Source organism: Aptenodytes patagonicus, chromosome 15 (assembly GCF_965638725.1).
Source record: "Aptenodytes patagonicus chromosome 15, bAptPat1.pri.cur, whole genome shotgun sequence".
Taxonomy (NCBI): domain Eukaryota; kingdom Metazoa; phylum Chordata; class Aves; order Sphenisciformes; family Spheniscidae; genus Aptenodytes; species Aptenodytes patagonicus.
The window spans coordinates 12,588,417-12,609,540 of NC_134963.1; the positions used below are offsets into that span (position 1 = coordinate 12,588,417).

Consider the following 21,124-nt stretch of genomic DNA (forward strand, 5'->3'; position numbering starts at 1 on the left):
GAACCTCTTTATCATACTTAAGTGCCTTGCAACAACCCCAATGTTAGTTTTCCAGCTAGTTATCTTTCTCTTTTTTTTTTTATGTTTTTGCAGGTGGAACATAAAAAAGAGCTACCTTAAAGCTAAATCAAAAGATGAAAAAAGTGTGCCATAAACCAGAAATACTTCTCTGCACGGTGCTTTACTGGAAGAAGTTTCATAAGAATCCCAAAGCACCCTCTCTAAAGAATGTTCCTACCTTTTGTTGTTGTCACAAACAAAGGGGTTTAGATATCTGGGCTAGAGTTTGTTGAAAACAGCCTCCATCTGTTCTTCTGCTGCCTGTTTTTTGCACCTGGAACTGAAACCGCTACCTTAAGCCTGACACTCAAGTGTATTAATGTACGGTGCTTCTCTTGCACTCAGGTTGTAAGGCAGAGATCAGGCCCTGTGCAGTCTATCACAGGACAACATCTCTCATGTATGTGGTGTGTTTATCTGTAAGGTGGCCACATTTGTTACTGTCAAGATGTTTTTTTGAGTTTGCCTCTCTCTTAATTGGAGATAGGAAAAACAGGGTGCCTGTTTTGATGGGCTGTATTTTGTATTTTCATGCCAGCTGAATCCCCTCTCTTCACTTTGTGCAGTTGTGAATAGTCACGTTCGTGTCAAAATCTCACCAGCCATCATCTGACAACATTATTTTGTCTTGATACAGACTCAGCACGATGAAAGCTGCTTTACTCTGGCGAGACAGACTGGCTACTCTATAGCTTTGACTCATACAGGAATGTACTTTCAACATTGTCACTGAAGATTGATAGTTTGGTGCTAATGGTGTTAACTCATTCTTTTATGGAATTTTTATGAAAATAGTGTTTAATTCTACCCTGGCATGTCATGATAAAGTATATATCATAATACTGTACTGTGCGGGTAAGTCAACTCATCAGTAGCACTCAGAGCTGCTCTTTCTGTACGACAGGGTCATACTGATCAATTTGACTTAGGTTTTGGCTTGTTGATTGTAAGGCCTGATTGTTAAATGCTTTGATTAAACTATTAGTTGTTAGTTTTATTTTTTGATCTGACTTCTGAATACATTGCTAAAAAGAGTTTGGACTTCCAAGCACATAATCAATAAAATACTGGCCTAAGTGTCAAAGGTATGAGGTGTGGTTTTGTTTTGTTTTTTTAAGTCGAGAGTAGAGTCAATACAGATGAGATAACGTCCTCTTTCTGACTTTAGTGATAAAAACAAACAACCTTTTTTCTGATTTGAGAACCTACTACATTTTGATATCTTAAAAAAACATTAGAGAGAATCAAGATATTCTGCATATTTGTAACTTAAGGATGGGAATCGCTGTGGAAGTTAAACCTAGAAATGAGAAGAAATTTTTTTTTGTACTGGGATGGAGAGATGCATTTTGTCTAGGAAGCAATGCAACATTCAGATCAATATCCTCCAAATCTGAGAGGACTTCATAGTGTCTTTGTACGTTAGGTCTTAGATGAGTGTTCTTCCATCAGTTTGTCCAGCTGCATTTTTGAATCTATGTAAACTACAAAGTGATGGTACTTAGTTGTTGGAAAAGATAGAGATCCTGGGGTCTCTGCTAGGGTATGTTCCTGGGACCTGTTCTAGGATTTAATTTAATTAATTCTTCCCAGTAGTGCCTGCATATGTACATGTTAAGCTTTTCTGTAGTGCTTGTTACCAAAACACCTGTATCTCACAGGTAAACCAGTTGTATGGTTCTAGTACAAGTATTCTTGCACTTTGTTGGTCTCTGAACCACTGTGAAGCTTCAATTGTTGCATTTCCTTTATGAGGAGGCAGTGACTTACCAAAGAGGTGGGATTTGCAGGGTGTTCTGCCATCAGAGTTCTGCTCTGCTTGATCAGCTCTATCATTTACAGAAATAAACCTTATGAATGTGAATAAACACCTCTTTTATTAGGCCTTGGCTCCAGTTAGTATTATAGTCCAGATAGTTAGAACAAGGTTAGCAGTAGAATATCTGTACTGCTGGGTCTGGATGTGTTGACAGTTACAAAGTCCAGAACTGGGCACAGACTTTATAGTGGTCTGGGGCAGCTTGCTCTCCTGGAGTGAAGCTTTGATTACAACCTTGGGAAGCCCATGAAAGATGAGGAGCAGGGGTAGAGTGAGAGCCCGATGATAAAGGATGGAGCTGGTCATGAGGAAAATAAGTTAAACAGGTATATGCACAGAATGTTTTTAGGTAATACTTTGAGAGCGAGTTAGGCCACTCAAGATAGACTCTCCAGTATAATGTGTGTGTCTTGAGTGAAGCTGTACACATAGAAGAGGACCAACTTCGTCTTCTGGTTTTGGCTCCTGGATGAGATCAGATACAGCATTGAGTAGTGGTATTCCTTTGTGTGCTTGTTAGGAAACCTGCTGTACTTTTTCTGTGTATTCTTCTCTGTGTTGCTTCAGATGGAGATACTTCTCTTACTCTGGTCTGAACTTTTCTGTTTTAGTCAGTTACCTGACTCTGCGTCCCATAAGAAGTCAGATTACAGATTTGTTAAGATTTATTGTCTTAAATATTTAGGTATTCTTTTTGCTCAGTGTGTTGTTTCCTGTCCAAGCAAAGCTGCCAAAATGATTACATGTTTATCTTACAGTGCTTTACAATAAGATTTGCAAGGTGAAGTAGGTTATTAGGTCCTTGGAGGCAATACAGCTTGTCACATCTCTAGTGCTGGATTATTTGTGCTTTTCAGCTGAGGGCTGCCTGGTTAGCTCTTGTAGCAAACTGAGCAGTCACTTTAGTTAACACAATTAAGACACCTTGGCAAGCGTCTGACCATGATGGCCATGCAAAATCTGCACTTGCCTGAATGGACTGAAGGACAGTCTCAGCACAGCAGTGTTGGTGTGGGGCTCTGCCCTTCGCGCTGGGATTTCTCTTGCAGAATATTGCAGGCTAACAGATGTACAGAAATTTCCCTGCGTATCCTGAGAGTCCTCTCTTTCTGCCACATAATTAATCTGTCTTCTTTTGTCACTGCCCTTTTTTAACTGCTTGCTGGCACTATGACAACCATAATATTCTGTGTATGATTGAATATCGATAAATATGGCCAGGATGATGTGCATTGGCTCAGTTGCACATTAGATGAACTTAGCCCTGGATCTTCAGAGGATGTTGAATACTCAGGTAATATCGCTGTAAGAGGAGGAAGGTGAAGTTGAGCTGTTGGTTGTATAGAGTATTTATCTTGAACAACCTTATTTGGAAGAATGCCATGTCTGGACTTGGATGACTGACAGTGTCTGGGACGAGGCTGAATTGCATTTCTAGAAGACAGGCTGTGTTTTCTTATGTTAAAGACTCAATTGTCTGGAACCTTGTTCAAATAACATTGCTTCAGTTCTGGAAAACACTAATATAGTTTCCTTTCATTATGGTAAAGTGTGAAAATTTGTTATCCCTTGTTACTAATAGTAGCCTTGAATTTACTGTTTGTAGTTTAACTATTGGAAGTTTTTTGTGATGGAATTTTTCCATGCTATCAGGAAACTTGCTGTTGAATATCCTATATCTTGGTACTGCGTAGGAAATGGATAGCTTTGGATGAACAGGGTTCCAGAACTCCATGGCAATTTATTAATAGGATCTATGTGACTAATTTGGAAAGGCTGCAGTGCCATAGTCTTTCAAAATTTAGACCTGTTTGTTGAAGTAAGATAACAGAATCTCCTGACCCCTCCGGACACTGAATAATGCCCTCAATCATCTGAAGAGATCCAACTTATCCTCTGTTTCTCTGGCTTATTAATTCTTCTGCTGGCAATTTGTGCAAGAGAGAGGAACAAAGGAAATAATTTAAAAATAGTTGTAGGAATGATGTGAATTCATGATTCTTAGAAAGTATGGTGCCTTATCAGGTGAGTGATGTCCCACATTTTTTCCATGCAAGCTATTCAACACTGTAAAATTAAGCAAGTATTTAGATTTTCTTAAGGTTGTGGACACCTGAGGACAGTGACTCTGCAAAATGCCCAAGTAATAGAACTTCATAGTGCTCTTATTTTGGAAACAAAGTTTGCTTTGAGTAGTAGATGTTCTGTAACTAAAAGTGTCTTGGATATATAATATGTCAAGATGTTTTTTAGAAATCAATGCGAAGTGGACATTTTCTTGATGATGGGGGGGGTCCTCAGTTAAATTTTCAGCATGTTTATAACTAAGCTTTTTTTTCTCCTTTTTTTTCTTTTTTTTTTTTAATTTTAATTCTTGTGTTACTAAACTTAAAGATACACCACCACCACCACCACCCATTTCTGATACATGACAAGTGGGGAACATAAGCCCAAATGGTAATAAAAATCCTGCACAATTCTGTAATACCATTTGCAATTTTCATAACAAAAGTCATTTTTTCAAATCTTTTTATTATGGTATAAATGTACCAGAGATGTACCAGAACTTGCTTTTCATTTTGGAATTAGGAAAGTGACTAACCTTTGTCAAGTTGGGGACCTCTGTCCCCAAGAAGGAGGATCACATGAATGTGAAGGTGTGCTGGGTAAGGTTCAAGAAACGTGTTGTATTTCTGCTGCCACGTGATTAGCAATGTGGTTCCTAATTCCTCTTAAGGTGTTGCTCTGTTTTAGATCAGCTACAAAACCTCCTTGCTGCCTAGCCGAGCTATGCGTTCCCCACTGGAAAGTTACAAAAACTCTCCTAAGTAGAAAATGTGAAGAGAGTGGCTGAGAAACCCTTTATGTAACTGTGTTGATTGGATTTAAGATCCGTGTCGTTGTTTTCATGACATTGAGAGAGAATTGGAAGTCCGTGATCTCAGCAGTTTAATGGCAAGGTAATCAGTTACCTGCTTTGTTTATTAACAAGCCATTGTGTTCTGTACCAAGTGTAATTTTCACACTAAGACATATTCCATCTCTGTGGTAGAAATGGGAGTTATGCTCCTGAATCTAGGTCTTCTGTTCAATCTGGGATGTAGCCATTAGTCCGGCATTTTGTCTGAATAGCAGCTTTGCATTGCGTATGCTGGAGTTGAAAATATTTGTGTTACATCACTTCTTGGACTCGTTACTGTAAAGTGCTTGTCTCTTAGAAAATACAAGCAGTGTTACCGGTCATTAGTATTAGCAAAAAAAACCCGATATTAACTGTTAAAGGACTCTCCTTAAAAAGAAATTCCATGTAACTAATCATTAAACTTGTCTGTATGGACAGTTAGCTCTGGGCACTTCTGTGATGCTTTTTCTGGCTTATTTGTTTATTCTGACACTTCAGATTGTTTGGTTTATTTGCTAATTATAAAGAGAAATATTTCTGCTGTTTTAGAACATCCTCTGTTTTAAGATGCCAGAAACTTGAGCTGTCTTTTGTAGTGTCAGTCGACTATTCCAAACTGTTCTGGAGAAAGAATGATTGACTCTGGAAGCACTAAATTTAAGTTTATTTTAAATTAAATAACCTGTATACACAAACTTTAGGAAGAGCTTCTATACTTTGGGGCATTCACTTGAACTGTTTTTTTTGTTTTCTTGTTTTAGGAATTCATAGTTGTTTAACTTCTTGAAAGAAAAGAATTTCTATTGAATGGCTTATGCTGTGGCATCGGAAGTCTGTAATCAAATGTTACAGACACTACTGTTTTGCTACAACTTGCCTGTGACAATTGCCTGAACATTAAGTTAGGTAACTGTCACAGATGTGCTAGGACATTTCCAGGCTCGGTTTCTTACATGTCTCATAGCTCACCATGAGGAGCATCGTAGCATTCATATAGCTGTACTGTGTTTTGTAAAGGAATTTTTCACTTGTGCAATAGTCTGGGCTTGGACGTGGTAGAGATGCTTATATTTTTGTTTGTCTTTTGCTAATAAAGTTTCAGGTGGTGTATCTCTAGCCAATGTCTTCTGTTTGAACTCTCAGGGAAATCATAATTCTGTGCTTTGATTATTTCCCTATTGCCATGGCAAATAATTCATGCTGCTAATTAAGACACTGTTAGAATTGCACAGAAAGATGGGCAAGGAAAGAATACAGCCTACTTATGCTCACAATTTATGTGTCTTATAAATTTATAGAACAATTATTGCTAAGGTAGCTCACAGTTTACAAATGAAAATTATAACCTTCTGATTCATGCTATCTATCTACTGAAGGTAGAAGGGAAGAGCCACATATTTCGAAGAGCCTCGTTTTGTCTGGTGCATATGAAGGGATGTGGTTAGGAGAAACATTGTGTCCTGAACTAGATCTGTGTTCCACTAGAGAGAAACACATTCAGAGAGACCCCTCTGTTTAGTACTGAGGGTCTGAAACTGGGAAGGCCATGAGTTCCCTAAATAACTGATGACTGGCAATTTCATGCTTAGCGGTTTCTCACGTAGGTCTCAGAAACCAAAAGGAGACAACTTTGTAATTGTGAAATGAATGGGAAGCCGTTGCAGAGTCTGGGAAGTAGGTAATAAATCCAGAAGACTATTTTAGCGTTGGTTGGAGTTCAAAGAGAAATTAGGAGGCCTATTAAGGTATGTGTTGAACATCTGGGAAATACCAACACGGAAGAAAACCGCTGGTAGTGTCTTCATTGTCCACATCTAATACTGGAGACTCCAAAACTAATGATAATTCTGTGGTACGTTGTGACCAGATATGCTACTTCTGCCTCTCTTCTCTTCCTCCTAAGTAATATGAATTAAATTCCGTCTTGTCTGAATTGTGGTGGATAATTTGTATATTCTTTCCCACCTCAGAAAAAGTTATTAGTAATGTTTGTTTAATACAAAAAGATGAAAATTACCCACATTGCCGATGACGTTAGAGCAAAAGATGTGTCTCCATTGTGGTAGTTCATACTGCACCGTGTCTGTAACTGGGTAGTGCTGCCATTGCACACCTACTGCAGGAGAAAATAAGACGCCTAATGTTAAAAGAGAAAGTGCTTTTCTAGTCTTTCTTCTTAAAAAAAGATACTGTTTTCCTTTGTCAAGGACCTATGTGATTAGATATTTATCCTCCTTCATTCCCGGGAGAGCGGACATTGTGGTTCATGCTTTCTGTTTTGTGATACAAGATTTCATCTAGATGATTACATCTCTGGAATCTATGTCATTCTCCCCCTAAAAGGAATTAATAAACAAATTGGCTTTCTAAAACATGCAAGAAACCTAGAGCAAACTCTTTGTCATCACATTCCTGATCAAATCCAGCATTTGCCTTCCACAGAGTTCCTAATATTTGGTAATGTCTGTGGTTTCCCATGGGGTTGCTTAGGTGAACATAATAAGTGATAGCTGTTGAAAGAGAAAAGGATGAAGGCTGGCTTCATCATGAGCTAAACTGGGTGAAAACTATTTTGGATTGTTTATGTGTCATACTAGTGTCAATCCATATAGTTTCTTACCTTCACAATAAGTTATTCATAAGAGAAAGAAAATACCAACTATTCAACAAAGTTTAAGTAGATTATTGAATTATTACTCATATCTGCTTCAGAAATTATGGGGTGATTATTCACATCACCTTAATTTTAAACTCCAAATTTAGGACTGCATAAATACTGAACTGAATGGAGAGACCAGAGGATAACTGCAAACCCTCGGTAGAAGCGTGCCTCTCTCCACTGGCTGCGTAGGGAGCATGGTCTTGTAAATGAAGTGCTTCAGATGCCCCAGGTAGGAGGACTTGAATAACCTCTGTATCCATTTGCTACAACGCCATTTGACTGAACATCTCAAACAAATTTGTAGAGAGCATGGCAGCTGAAAAAAAAGGAAGTGTTCCCATTCATCTACTGAGGTGTCAGCAAGTACTAGTTGCTGTCTGAGAACTTCGCTCTGACTGGCACAAATGCAATCTCCTAAGCATCTCCTGCAGTATCACAAATAAATGTGAGCCCTTGCCGTAAGATGTGTGCCATGAACGTGGCTCTGTATGTGTGTATTATTTTTAGAACTAGTTTGGGGTTGAAAATGTGCTTTCCAAGAGTTGTACTGTTATAGTAATTTTTGGAGAGATTAGAGGAAAACATTTGGATAAACCAGTGTTAAGTCCTGAATAAAGAAAAGTTCTCTTCAGTTTTCCGTCCAGAAATCACATGTCACTTTTTTGTTACTTTCTTGTATTAAGATGTCACCCAACTTTGTTCCTTTTACATAATTACTTGCTTTTTCTTGCATTTCAGATACCTTGATTTAGAACTCTTTTAAAATTAAAATATAGGAAACGAAACAGGCAGGAAAAATGTCTTAAACTTTGTGCTGTTTTGATTTTAAACTGCTTAATCGTGCGCTTTGCTTCTTGTGAAGTGTTAGAGCGGCTTATGCCTTGTCATCAGCCGCTGCTCGTTTCCAGAGTGGCAGACAGAGAAGCCTAAAGGGAAAGTCTTTTGCGTGTGTGTGTGCTTCTTTCCAGATACAGTGACGTGGGACTTCAGCTGTGGTTTGTGCCTGCACTTGGGGAAGCTCCTCTAGCCATGCTTTAGTCCACCCCTGGCACAGCATCGTTCTAGCCTTCATTTGCTGGGCTTGACAAAAATCTGGTCTGGACAATATGTGATCTCTGATGTAAGTCTGAAGCAGTCACTTGGATCTTCACTGTTGGAATGTGGGGAAGAATAATATTTAATAGAGATAAATTCCAAAGCTCCTTCCTGTTTCTCATCCAGAGCCTTTTGATATTTTCATACACTAGCAGCTATGCAAAAGTGACAGTTAAATGGCTGTATAGTAGGTATTAATACTTGTATGTAGACTGAAATCACGCTTTCCAGAGTGGTGTGGGTTTTTTTCCTAGCTTGGGATGAATTTGAGCAGAGCTGATTTTTAATTTTTTTTTCTTAATAATTTAACACACAGAGCATGAGTTTGTTCCAGCTAATTGTTACTTATAAACTTCAAATATTAAAATTACTTTTTTGAACGTCCAGAAGCAGCAGCACATTTCTTCTTCTGCATTCTGTGTCTTTGTTTCTGTAAACTTTTGGAATTCATGTCTGTGAATGAAAAGTATGTAATTTACTTTTCTGTCTCTGATTGTAGTATTTGATTTGCAACTTTATGCATGGCTGATGAAAGTTAATCACTTACACATTGATTAAGATAATTTTCTCTTTTTGTATTTCAAAACACAAGATGCAGTTGCTCATGCATAAAATCTTAACTTAAAAAGTCCCCCAAACACCAAGCAGTAATGAAATAGTGTTTTAAAAACAGCTTAAAATTTATAGTAGCTACATCCTCACTGTGCTTTACTACTTACGCAAAAGTAATTTTCAAATAAAATATTAAGGATGATTAAGCGATATTTTTAAATTACTGGTTTTACTTTGTTCATCACTGTACATTCAAATCTGAATAATGCTGTGAAAGTGAAATAGCATTTTAGTATTATTATGGACTCCAAATAGCATAGTTTTTAGTTACAGGAATCAAAGCAAAGTGGCAAACTGAATGTGGATTATGTCTAAATTTAGTAGGTGGCTTATGCATAATACTTAAACTAACAATCAACAAAAAATGCTAATATGTTTGAGTCAGCTTTGTCATCTTGCTACTACGTTTTTCTGAGTTTAACTTCTGTTGGAGTTGAGTTTATCTTCTAGTTCTGATGTGAGTGCTTTTGCCTGTAGGATGCTCTGGGATTAAAAGAGTGTTCCAAGGGTGAACTTGGTTATTTTTAGGGAGGTTAAACATCTGGATGTTCGCTACAAAACCTTTTCCAGGAAAGCATTTTGTTCCTGAGCAAGAAATATCAGCAGAAATATAAATGCAGCACAACAGCATGTAATCTCTGGCTTCCCAAGGGACTCTGGTATTTTCAGTCTGGTCTGTTGCTTAAAGTAACTCTGAGGATTACGGAAGGATATTGGGAGGATTTACCTCTGTAGTATTCTTGTAGATGGCTTTGAGACATGGGAATCCAGAACAGGGATGAAACTGAGCAGAGGTGCCAAATTAGAAAGGAAGGAATGGTTATGGGGGACATAAGAAATACCTTTGTAATGTTTCTAAGACTCCAGGTGCTTGCATTCTGGCTGAAAAAATGTAGATTTTCGATTGAGATAGGTTGTTTAGTAGAAAATTGTCCTCTATCAGCGTTAAACAGTTTTCTGGATTCAGAAAATAAAAAAATGTTACAAGTACAATATAGGATTTGGAGAAGAAAACTTAGGTTGTATGTAATGGTTTTAAGGCATTCCCATATACATTGTATGTGTATGGGGAAAAACCTCAAGACAGTTCTGAAAGTTAAATTAATTAAATGTGTTTAACAAATAACTTTGTAGAGAGCTAGACTTCTGTTTTATATGAGCTGTCTTACACCCTTGATTATACGGACTACTGCTTTAAAAACATAACCTGGCTGCCTAGCTTAAAACTTGAATGACTAGAACAAAAGTCTTATGCAAATACGCTAATGTGTTTTGAAATTCCAAATTTCAGCAATATTGATTGCTAAAATATTACATTTGCAGCTGAGGGGTATTTTTGCCTCTTATCAGTTTCCAGATGCTGCTTAGAAAACTGTGACATTCCTTTTTCATTTTCTTAATACATTTTGAGTATCTTTAGCTCTACACTTTTTTTTTCTTAAGCAGGAAAATGTAAAATTTTCAAATTTTAGTTAGTTACTATACCAATTTTCTAATATTGTTGATATGATGGTAAATATATTTGTGGTGAGAGGCAATTTTTTCAACTAACTGATATGTAGGTGGTTTGTAGGTGGTGTACCCCTTGAGGATTTCAAAACCTCTCGTGTTTCTGTATTGAAAAGCTTATGTCTCTCCAGTTGTATATTAGCTAGTCTAATAAGAGATTGCTCCTCTCCACAAATACTGTTTGATTTTACTTGTATGCATTATGATAGCATGAGGCTGTTGCTGAGTTGAAAAGTCTATTTTGTTTATTTGAAATGCTTAAATCTGGTCACTCACTTTAATTTGTATTTTGTTATTTACTACATATATTACATGAAAATGTGAATTGAAATAGATGCTGAAGGATCAGCATTCAGGCTTCCAGCATGTAAAATTTCCTGGAAAGCCAAGTCCTCTACTATAGCATCAGCAGCATGTCTTCAAAACCACATAGTGTTTGTTTTATAGTAGCTCCTAGATGCCAGGCATATATTAAGTCATTCTGAGCCTGCTGGTACATGGACATCCCTATCAAGCCCAGTGGTGCTGTATTTTTCCTAAAAGTATTGAGCTATTAATTCCCTAATCCTTACGGAAATTATTTTAAGTTAATGTAAAAATTAAGAGACTATTGTTTCAGTGGGCTTCAGGATTCATACAAAAGTGTCAGTTTGCACTTTTCAAAGCAATTCTGTTAAAGACGGGAAAAATAGAAGTTAACCTGACTTGTATTTATGAGTTTTCCTTTCTATCCATGTGGTTGGAAGTGTTGTGATTTTTAATAACACCTGAAAAATCTGATGTGGCTGCTCCTAGCAGTGCTGGATTGGACTTCTGTCTGGGTTAGAGTTCTGTTGTTGAAGATTTAATCTGACTCTGCTGTAACATTTAATGAATACCTAAGTAAAAACATTTTTTTAGAAGTGGATCACTGCTCTGATGTGTTCCAGTTTGTCTAGCGTACAACACCCATTAAATGAGTACAATTTGAATTAATGAAATAAAATGAATGTTACACTAAGAGGGAGATGTGAAGAGAAGTTACCATCTTGGGTCTTTTTGCTATGGAGTGTCAGTTGTATATTTAAGATGACCATTGCAAATTAATGGATGACCTGTGAACTTACTTTCCTGTGTAATGTTATCTTGATGCCTTTACATAGAAGTTTGCTTTTTAAAAGGCAAACATTTTGTCCAGTAAAAATAATCTTTTTGGTTTCGTTTGGGATTTCTATTAGCTTTTGAACCTAGTTACCCCTGGGCTTGCAGAAATATTACAGACTCACCCTCTGTGTTGTCTGACACTGGATTTGGTGTGTACGTTTCAATTCTGTGTTTGTAGAAGAAGAAGGGTACATAATGAAATGACGATATCTCTCTGATAAAAGTAGTTAAATTTTCAAGTGGGCGTAATTTGATACTGGTCAAATACAAATTTCACTTGGTCCTGTACATGAAGCCTCGTATATTTCAATTTGTCCACAAGGTTTACGTGGTGCAATATTGAAGACATGATAGCTGCTGTTATGAAAGTTTGCTGTTAATAAGCCTGGCAACATTCAGAGGCTCAGCATGTGAGATGCCTCTAATAATCTGTCTGAACATTATCATTTCATTAAACCTCTACTGTTTAGAATGAGTACAAAGGAGCAGTAGGACATGTTCTCCTTCTTCTTCTTGTTTCTCAGGACTGAAAAGAACACACTGGATAAAACATTTGGAACGGGTCCGTTTGTTTTTTGTGTTGTTTGGGTTTTGGTTCCAACCCCTCCACCCTCCACCCCCCCGAAAGCACAATGCATGAAAGTGGAAGAACTGCCAGCTCTTGTGTTGTCACTAGTGTTCGTATGACTGTGGAGATGTTAATCTGAAAATGAACTTGCATTTAAGGGGGAAAAAATTGTTCAACTGGATCAGTTTACCGTTTGGCGTTGGGAAAGAATGTGAATTCCCGTATTGCTAGTAACACAATTTTAGGTCATTTTAATCTCATAGATTCCCCATTTGGTGTTTCCTTTTGCCTGTGTGCCAGCTTCTCCCCTTACTGTGTATTTTTCTAGGCTAAATAAACTCCATTCTTATCTCTCGTAGTCATTTTAGAAACTCTTTTCTGCACTCGTTCCAGTGACAGGCTGACAATTCTGCTCACACTAAAGCTAAATTCACACTTAAATACCAGTGCCTGCCTTCTCCCTTAATAGTCCTCTCTCCTTCCTGTGCTGTATTTATCATTGGCTCTTACAAAATAGGATTAAAAAGAAGACACATGAAGAGGAGAGAACACGTCAGGAAAAATGTGACTACAGAAATGTCTATCCAAAATACCAGTGTTAGTAGGCTCAGCAGTATGGGAAAATCATAATGCTCATAATGTAAAACCTTAATTGACTTCTGTACTAAATCATACGCAGTTTTAACAAGTTAATTGCATTAGAGTCTGTTTATATGCATTTAGTGCCATACTAACAATTTAAACTGAAGTTCTGTTTCCTAGCTTCACGCTACCCTGAGTCACCGAGCCTTTGGCACAGGTACCTTGGAAACATGCTGCATTGACTGTCTGTATTTCTTTGTAGTGTATCACTTTGGTGCTTTATATTCAGAAGTTTTCTTCCTGTAATAAATACACGTAGCTCTCTGATTCACTTGTTTCTGTTTTCTTTCTGTTCTAAGTAAAACAGCCATTCTTTCCTTTTGATTAAGAGACTCTGTGGAGTGTGTTGTGTGCTTGTGAGTGTGAGAATTTTAACTGGAGTTAATAGGGAGTCAATGACTTGCATCAGAATAGGAGCAAAACTGCAGTTTTAAGCTTAATTTCCCCCATCCACTGCCTTGGTTGTAACTGAACTAATCATGGGAATTGTTTCGTGTTCAAATACGGCTTTGTGCGTTCTCTCTGGGTGGGATCCATTCAGCAGCAAAAAGCTGCTGTTTGACATACTAGTAATGTAGATCCTAATGATATTTGATGCTTGAATTTTTTTGCCCCTTTAAAGGAGTTTATTCTTTGTAAAGAAGTTGCCTTGCATTTGCTTTTTAAAAAGCAAAATATGTTGCTGTTTGATTTTTTTAGCACTATACTTCTGGTTTTGTGAACAGCAGTGCGTTATTCCTCTACAAATGAAGTACTGGAATCATGAAATATTATCATTACAGTATTACAGAAAACCTGGTGTGAGATTTTACTTAAAGCTTTTCATTCTAACTACATGTAAGGTTTGGTTTTTTGGTGTTTTTTTTTATATTTTAAATTCCTTGCTTTTCACTTGTATTGGAAAGTAGAAGGGGTGTTATTTTCAGTCAGTGCTTCTGCTTCAATGAAGAAATTAAACATACCTTAAATTTTCTGGGTTCAACTGCTGGTAGTTCCTTGACCCACTTGAAGCTCATTTTTCCCCCACTAGCACTTTTTTCTTGTATTATCAGGAATAACGATGATACTTTCTGCTTATATCAATATGCCTTTTGATCATATTTGTATGTTTGGAGAATAGATTGATTCATCTTAGGTGTTTGACTTGTGTGTGTGTGTGTGTCTGCCAAAGTAATCTGATACTATTGTAGAGCTTTCAGTCTGCTACAGACCCGAGAAGCTTTTTGTTGTTCTTGAAATGAACAAGTGTAGAGCTGAAGTCTTACTATCACCCACTTTTCTAAATTTAGAAAAACTTAAAGTCTGAGTGGCACAGTTTTAAAGTACTCAAAAGTAAGGTTAGTCCAGTATGACCAATTATATGAGCTTATTTTGGTGCTCTGGGAATATATGGGAGAGAAGGTCGGGTTTGGGGGTTTGGTGGTTTGTGTGTTTTGGGTTTTTTTTCTTTTTTTCTTTTAGTCAAAACATTTTTTTTTTGGGTGTGTGTAAGACACTTTTACAGGACGTGTTATTGTCAGAGGTGGTACATTAATTATTTGGCAATAGCTTGCAAAATAAATATGAATCTCTTAATTGTGAGACAGAGATGAGATATTTGCTCACCACTGTCTTGTGGTCCAGATGGAGCAGCAGTGAAGACTGGGACAAATAATTAATTCCAAGTAATGAAAACTCCCATGTTTTATCAGCTCGGATAACTTTTCATTATGGCTTAGGGTCCTCTGAGGTGCTGTTGGCTGAAAGTAATAACGTGCTGTAGTAGCTGTGTTAACAATGTTGAGTCATGATATAAATTGCTTGTCAGCATTTTCACTGCGGTGGCTTCTAACCCTGCTTGGAACAGGTCTTCCTGCTCCTGTAAGAGCAAAATACCCACACTGAGCCCACACTGAGTCTGTTCTGACTGTACTGTGGCTGGCAGCAGTAACCATTAGGTTGTAGACATCTCACTATATAGCTTGGACGGGGCTTTGTTATTGAACAGGGGATTCTTGTGCAGAAGAGACTTGTACTCATTCTTCAAGCAGTAAATATATTTTATTGTAAACTGGAAGTAGGGAGCATCCTCATGTTTTAGGTTATTATAGTCATTGTTAATGAGCTTTTCTGTTAAGTAGAAAAAGGCTTACAGAGATCAAAACATAGATGGGAGCCCAAGGTGAAGACTTCGGGGAAGTTTTTATCTTCTTCCTGTAACTAGAATAAGTGCCATAAAATGAAACCTAGCACTAAGCAGTCTTCTGTCTAATGCAGAACTGTACTACCAAGTGATTGAAAACTCTGGGTTGCATATATGACTGGGATATAAATTGATACCTTTATAACCCAAAAAGGTCTTAGCTGTCAAAATTGCAGAAAACTTTCCTGAGCCAGGGATAACCACTGATATTTCCAAATGGCCCTTCCTGAAAGCACAATGTTGTTTGGATCATGATGAGGCTGTCTAGCATAAAACTTGTAGACAGCTTGCACAGTGATACTCAGTAGACTTAAATTACAGTAACCCTCCCTTGATTTGCCTTTTTTTCTGATGTAAAAAGGTCTATTTTTGGAAAATTCATACAGTTGAAAGTGGTAATTTAGATAGAAGAGCTGTTTCAGCAAAGCTTTGGGGTAGGCTAAATATTGGACTGACCTTTGCAGAGTTCACTGGTCTGTTGGAATCTGAAAATTTACATAAAGAAATATGCTTGTGGCTCTGGCGAGAAAAGATTGTGCGTAACAGATCTTGATTTGACCTCCTCTCTTCTCCCTCCTTCCAATCCTCCTTTTGATTATTTGTGGAAGGTGGAAACAGTTTTCCAGATGAGGAAAGTCTTCCTATGTGGTCAGTTCGTTCTTGCGGCTAAGCCGCAACTTTCTTGCTTTGTCAGATGTCTCATACATATATTTATGTATGTTTTCATAGTTATATATTTATCTCTTGTTCTGATATTTGCTGATCTTAATTCTTCCACAAAAGCATTATATTCTTTTTTTGGGGGGGGGAATTTATATGGTACTACAGCAAAACTTGAATCTATCCTCTGCAGTACACTGAAGTCTTCTATAAATTGATAAACTATGAAGACAATTACAGACAAGACAGTTGCTTTACTTAGTTCAGCAAATAAGTCTTACCTCTTTTTCTCATTCTCATGAAACATGTTTTTTAACATACTAATAGTTTGGCCCTTGCAAATGCAGTATGGCTACTTCTTGTACCTCACTGAATACCCTAACATGTTAATGGTGCCAGGGTTTACTTGACAGTCTCGTTAATGGATGGCCAGTGCCTCAAGATGTTATACTGTGGTAGGACCATGCAGCTGTAGCAAAGGCATCTGGAGAGCTGGGGGTTATAAAAGTGTACGGGTGCTCAAAGGGTTTGTGGGGACAGATAACTTTATTATAGTTTTCAAGAGGTGGATACTACTGCATGCTGCAACTGTAGAGTTTACTAGTGAAAACAAATCTGGAAGGACTGAAATAGCACCAACTATTACAAAATGTTGTCATAGGTTGCAGCAACTACAGTACTTGTGGTCTGTTTTGAAAACTAACTTAATTAAACCAGTGCTAACTTCTGCATAGAAGGTTAGTTAGAGGGAAATGGGAAGGCTAGTTTTGTTTAATTTACATTAGCTCCAGCAAAGCGTGGATTACAGGTGTGTGTATTACAATGTGCTTAATCAGACCTAACTGTAAGCTGCTCCTGAAAGGGTTTTAGTCCCACCTTGTCCCTGGCCATATGTTGACTCCTTTCATCTTTGCGTCATACCTAGTAATTGTGCTACTGCTGGCCTGAATGAAAACTCACTTCACAAAAACGATAATTTGCCAAGTCAGCTCGCTGGTTTGCTGGGGTAATTTTTCCACCTCTTTCTTCTTTCTCTGCCCATGAATAAAATAAGTTTTACTAGCAAAGCCCAAGCTAATTGTAATGGTAAATGTTTGAAAAAGGAGGTTTTGTTGGCAGAGCTCTATTAATGTCACTGAAGTCAGAGGTGAGCTAACTTAAGGTGGCTAAAATTTACAGTGTAGGGCTGGCCTGTTAGTCTCTCTTGCCTCAGACTTTTGATTTTCAAACCAACACAGGCAAATCCTGTCTTAAGCCGAGTCCTTTAGATTTAACTGTCAAGAAGGGGTAAAAGTAGTAATTGTTTTAAAAAGTGAAACCAGGGCTGTGCCTCGGCTCAGCACTTTGCTGGGGCTGGTCTGTAGTAGGATGCCAGTGTTCTGGGACAAATTAACTGATCTGAAATGGCTCAATTAAAATAAACATGACACATGTAAAATACAAAATTGAGTCAAACTTTCACTACTAACAGGCTGTGTGTTTTGATATCAAATGTGTTTTTCCATATTTTCTTGTTCAGTTTACCTCATTGAAATGATACCTACTAACTTTTCTTCCATGGGGATCCATTATTGCAGACATCATTGTATGGATGTTTTGTTCACATTTTCAAAAAAATGTTTGCAGTCATGTATACTTGTGATACAGTTTCAAAATCTACTTCTGGAGAGGATTCCTTGACTGGTGGTGACATATATTTGGCAGTAAAAGCATGCCTTGTTTTTCATGACAGCTTGTTTTTTCTTTCTTTGAGAAAGAAAGAAGGGGAGGTTCCCAGGTCTTTTTTTGTTTGTCTGTTTTAGAGCAAAAAGCCCAAACCAAACCAAATCAAGCAACCACCCTCTTCAATAAAACAATGAATCGCAAAAAAATAAATTTATTTTTGCGTGTAGGTAAGAGGTGAAAATTATGTATCCAGGCTCCCATTCAGTCTACAAATGGGTAGTATGAAATAAAAACCCCTATATTTTCTGTTGCAGCGATGTCAAAGACATTCAACATGCTTTTGGATATTTATTTTTGTTCTGACTCAGATATGTGTGTCCAGTACAACTTACTTGAAGGTGTAATTTTTCTCCGTTAATCGCTGATTGCAAATTTTGCTTCCAAGTATCCTGTTTAGTGCGTTTCCACCAGAGCGCTGGGGAGGTCAGGAGCTGAGGATGCTTTTGAGGTACAGGGACGCTGTTCTGTGTTGGTTGGAAATAATGCTCCTTTGAATGAGCAAGGTATTCTTGTGCTTCCATGCAGGGACTGGAAGTTGTGCTCCCGTTCCTGTGGGGAAGTGAGTGCTCCAAGCTGAATGTGAAATCTGGAAATCTTCCAGTTACTGTAATTCTTAAACACTGTGAAACATGCACTTCTTTGTTCTGTTGGCAAACACTCAGGTGAACTGAAAGGGTAGCTCAGATAATGTTTTTAACAGAAAATGTTTTTTTGCAAGATTGTCTCTCCTGATGCCTTACTGGCTGTATACTTCAGTTTATTCTCAAAGTGAGCTCAGAGGAGTGTTTCCTCATAGCAATTTAGTTGGGACCTTGGCATTTGGTTTTGGGGGGAGAGTTTTAGGAAAGCAGCTTTCTGGAAGGGGTAGAAGAGGGAATTGGGTTTTTTAGTTGGATGTGTAAATATATATATATGGCCTCTAATAGTGTGAAAATGTTGTTCTGAGCCTTGTGTCTGATAAACAGCAGAATTGTTCTCCGGTTACAACTTTGAAATGCCTGCCTGAGCCCTAACCAAGTCTGTGTAGGAAAAACTGGTTTTAGTGGGACATCTCAAATTACTCTTTTCTTCACTTCAGACTTGCTTTAAGTTTTTTTCTGATATGATCTATGTTTCCATAAATTACTCAGACTTAGCAGACCTTATCTGCACATGACAATGAGATGAAATTGTAAACTTACTTTAGAAAACAAGCTATTCCTTTAATGTAAGTGAAGCCATAGCAATTTGCTTGTTTTTCCTATGAATCACACTAAAGAATGGAATAGTGTTGAGATATGTTTACAGCTGTGGGTGCCATGACTTCACGCTTAAAATTATACCTTTAACTGTTACACTCAGATTTAACTTTGGTTTGGCAGCAAGCCTAATGGAGGCTCTTAAATATGTATATATCTTGCTCATGTAAGGCAGTTGAAAGAGGCTTTTTAGTTATACCCTTGACCTGGAATCCAGTAAAGGAAAAAAGTAGTATTGGTTCTACCTACGGAGTGAGTCCGCCCCCAACTAAAATTAATATTTGCACAATTAACTGTAATTGATCTTCATGTACATGGCGGTGCTCTTCTTTCATGTGCCCTAGGACTGTGCTCTGGAGTCCTTGAGTTTGATTTGCTCGTCTTAATGAATGATGCTACAGTGATAGCTCACAAATGCCTCGCACTGTAGCATCAAAAATTAATTGCTTTTAGCAATAAATTGTCCTGATCACTGTATTCTCTCATACTTCTTTTAAGGAATAAAATAGTTAGTACAATGTTTGGAAAATATCAGAGACCAGTAGATTCAAGAAACATTTTCCTCATGAGTGGCACACTCTTGCAGGATCAAAAGAAAATAGATGCATAGGGTCATTGCGGCAGTGTGAAGGTGAACGTTGATTTCTGCCTACAGCTGATAGCTCCAAAAACCAGGGGTGGGGCAGGGGAAGCCAGTTGCAAAATGTTCTTCAACTTGTCTTGAATTTACCAACTAGTATTTCTTGACTTTCTGTTTTTCTATTGCTATAGCAATCACTGATGTAACAAACACATTAAATAGCTTTTGAAATATATAAAACCCTTGGAGGAGGCGGAGGCGGGAACTTTCTCCATCCTTGATTTTGTCATTTAACACCAGATTTCCAGCAAAAGTTGGTTATTGGGGTTTGGAGTTTTTTTCGTCTTTTTTTCCAGTTGTCTTTGAAAGAATTAACTGTCTGCTGAGACGGGACCCTCAAACTGAATGCATGCATTCAGCAAGTTCTGAAAATGAATGATGAGTAATAGGGCAGGGAAGGAGATGCTTCATTGTCACCTTTCCAATGCTGGTACCTACCTATGAGGAGTTTTCTTTTGAAGAGAATGGAAATTGGTAAAGTGGGATACATGTTTTGGTGGGCATGGATTATTGTCACTTACCTTGTGAGGAGACAGTGGACATTTGATAATAAAACTGATATTTTAATTGTAGATTAAGAGTACCATATTGATTGAATAAATAGTTGTGGCTTTTAATGTGGGCTGAAGAGTATTTGAAGTTTTGTGCGGTCACTTCTCAAGCAGCCACATCTTTCAGAAACTGAAATATGCAGGTGAATTCACATATGGATCCAGTTTACCCCAGTTGTGTCTGGTATGAGAAGCTCCCCATGAGTTTTGAAGGACTTTTTGTATAGGAGAAAAAGTACGGACTAAAATTGTAGTTCAGAAAGACTTACATTAGATGTCAAGAAATGTCTTCGCATTTCACCAATGAGTGTTCTAAACAACAGGTGAGGTAAACATCTGTCATGACTGACTGATTGTCTTTCCCCAAAGTAAGATCAAATTATAACTCAAGGAATTAAATGATCTCCTGACATTCCTGTCAGTGTGAATTTCTGTGATTCTGTGATAGATGTCTGCAAGTTGTAGATTTGGTCCCATTAAACAAACTAAAAGACCTGTCTCTTCTATTTTAATCCATCCTTACTCTAGCCTATCTAGTATGCTTACCTTCCTTTTATAGGTTTTTTTTTTTCCTTAATCTTGAAAGCGCTTGGATATTATGATCACTGATAAAGAAAAATACCTGATGAAGTGCAAAAATACCCGATGAAGTGCAATCTTCTCTCTTCATGTGAACTTTAGTGAAGTTAGTTCATCTACTGCACTTTTCAAGTTGATGTGATTTATTTGTTGCTCTATTATTTGCATTCTCATATATGTACAGTAAATGCAGGGAAAGTTTATCTTGCTGCTGTTATAACAGCTTTTGTATGAGAATGATTCATGTCCAAGGCCTTTAGCATGCATTGCTATGGAAACTTCGGTGCACAGGCTTCTCCTTCCCCCCTTGGCAGAATTTTTCATAATAATTGCTCTTGTACCTGGAAGTCAGGGGAGTGATATTTGCTACTGAAACATTGAGGGGCTGAATTTCTTTGATCATCCATTTAGTAGGCTTCTTGTGCAAACAGAAAGAGGTTTTTATTTCAATTGCATAGAACTTCCCTGATCTCTGAGGTGATAGTTTTGGGGTACTTAAGCCAATCCTGCCACTGAAAAGTCTTTCCTCTTTGATTT

At 37.6% G+C, this 21,124-nt stretch overlaps 1 protein-coding gene across 2 annotated transcripts in view; it reads left to right on the top strand.

Moving 5' to 3' along the window:
• The window catches only part of SPPL3 (signal peptide peptidase like 3), a 66,628-nt gene that overhangs the window by 9,732 nt on the left and 35,772 nt on the right, over positions 1-21,124 (top strand). The window contains exon 1 of one of the 2 annotated variants that reach the window (XM_076352881.1): positions 8,530-8,563. The exons of the other annotated variant lie outside the window; for it this stretch is intronic. Within the exon in view, the coding sequence (XP_076208996.1) occupies positions 8,562-8,563 (2 nt within the window). The 5' untranslated portion in view covers positions 8,530-8,561. Of the gene's footprint in view, positions 1-8,529; positions 8,564-21,124 lie in introns of those variants that run through there. 2 annotated transcript variants of the gene reach the window in all.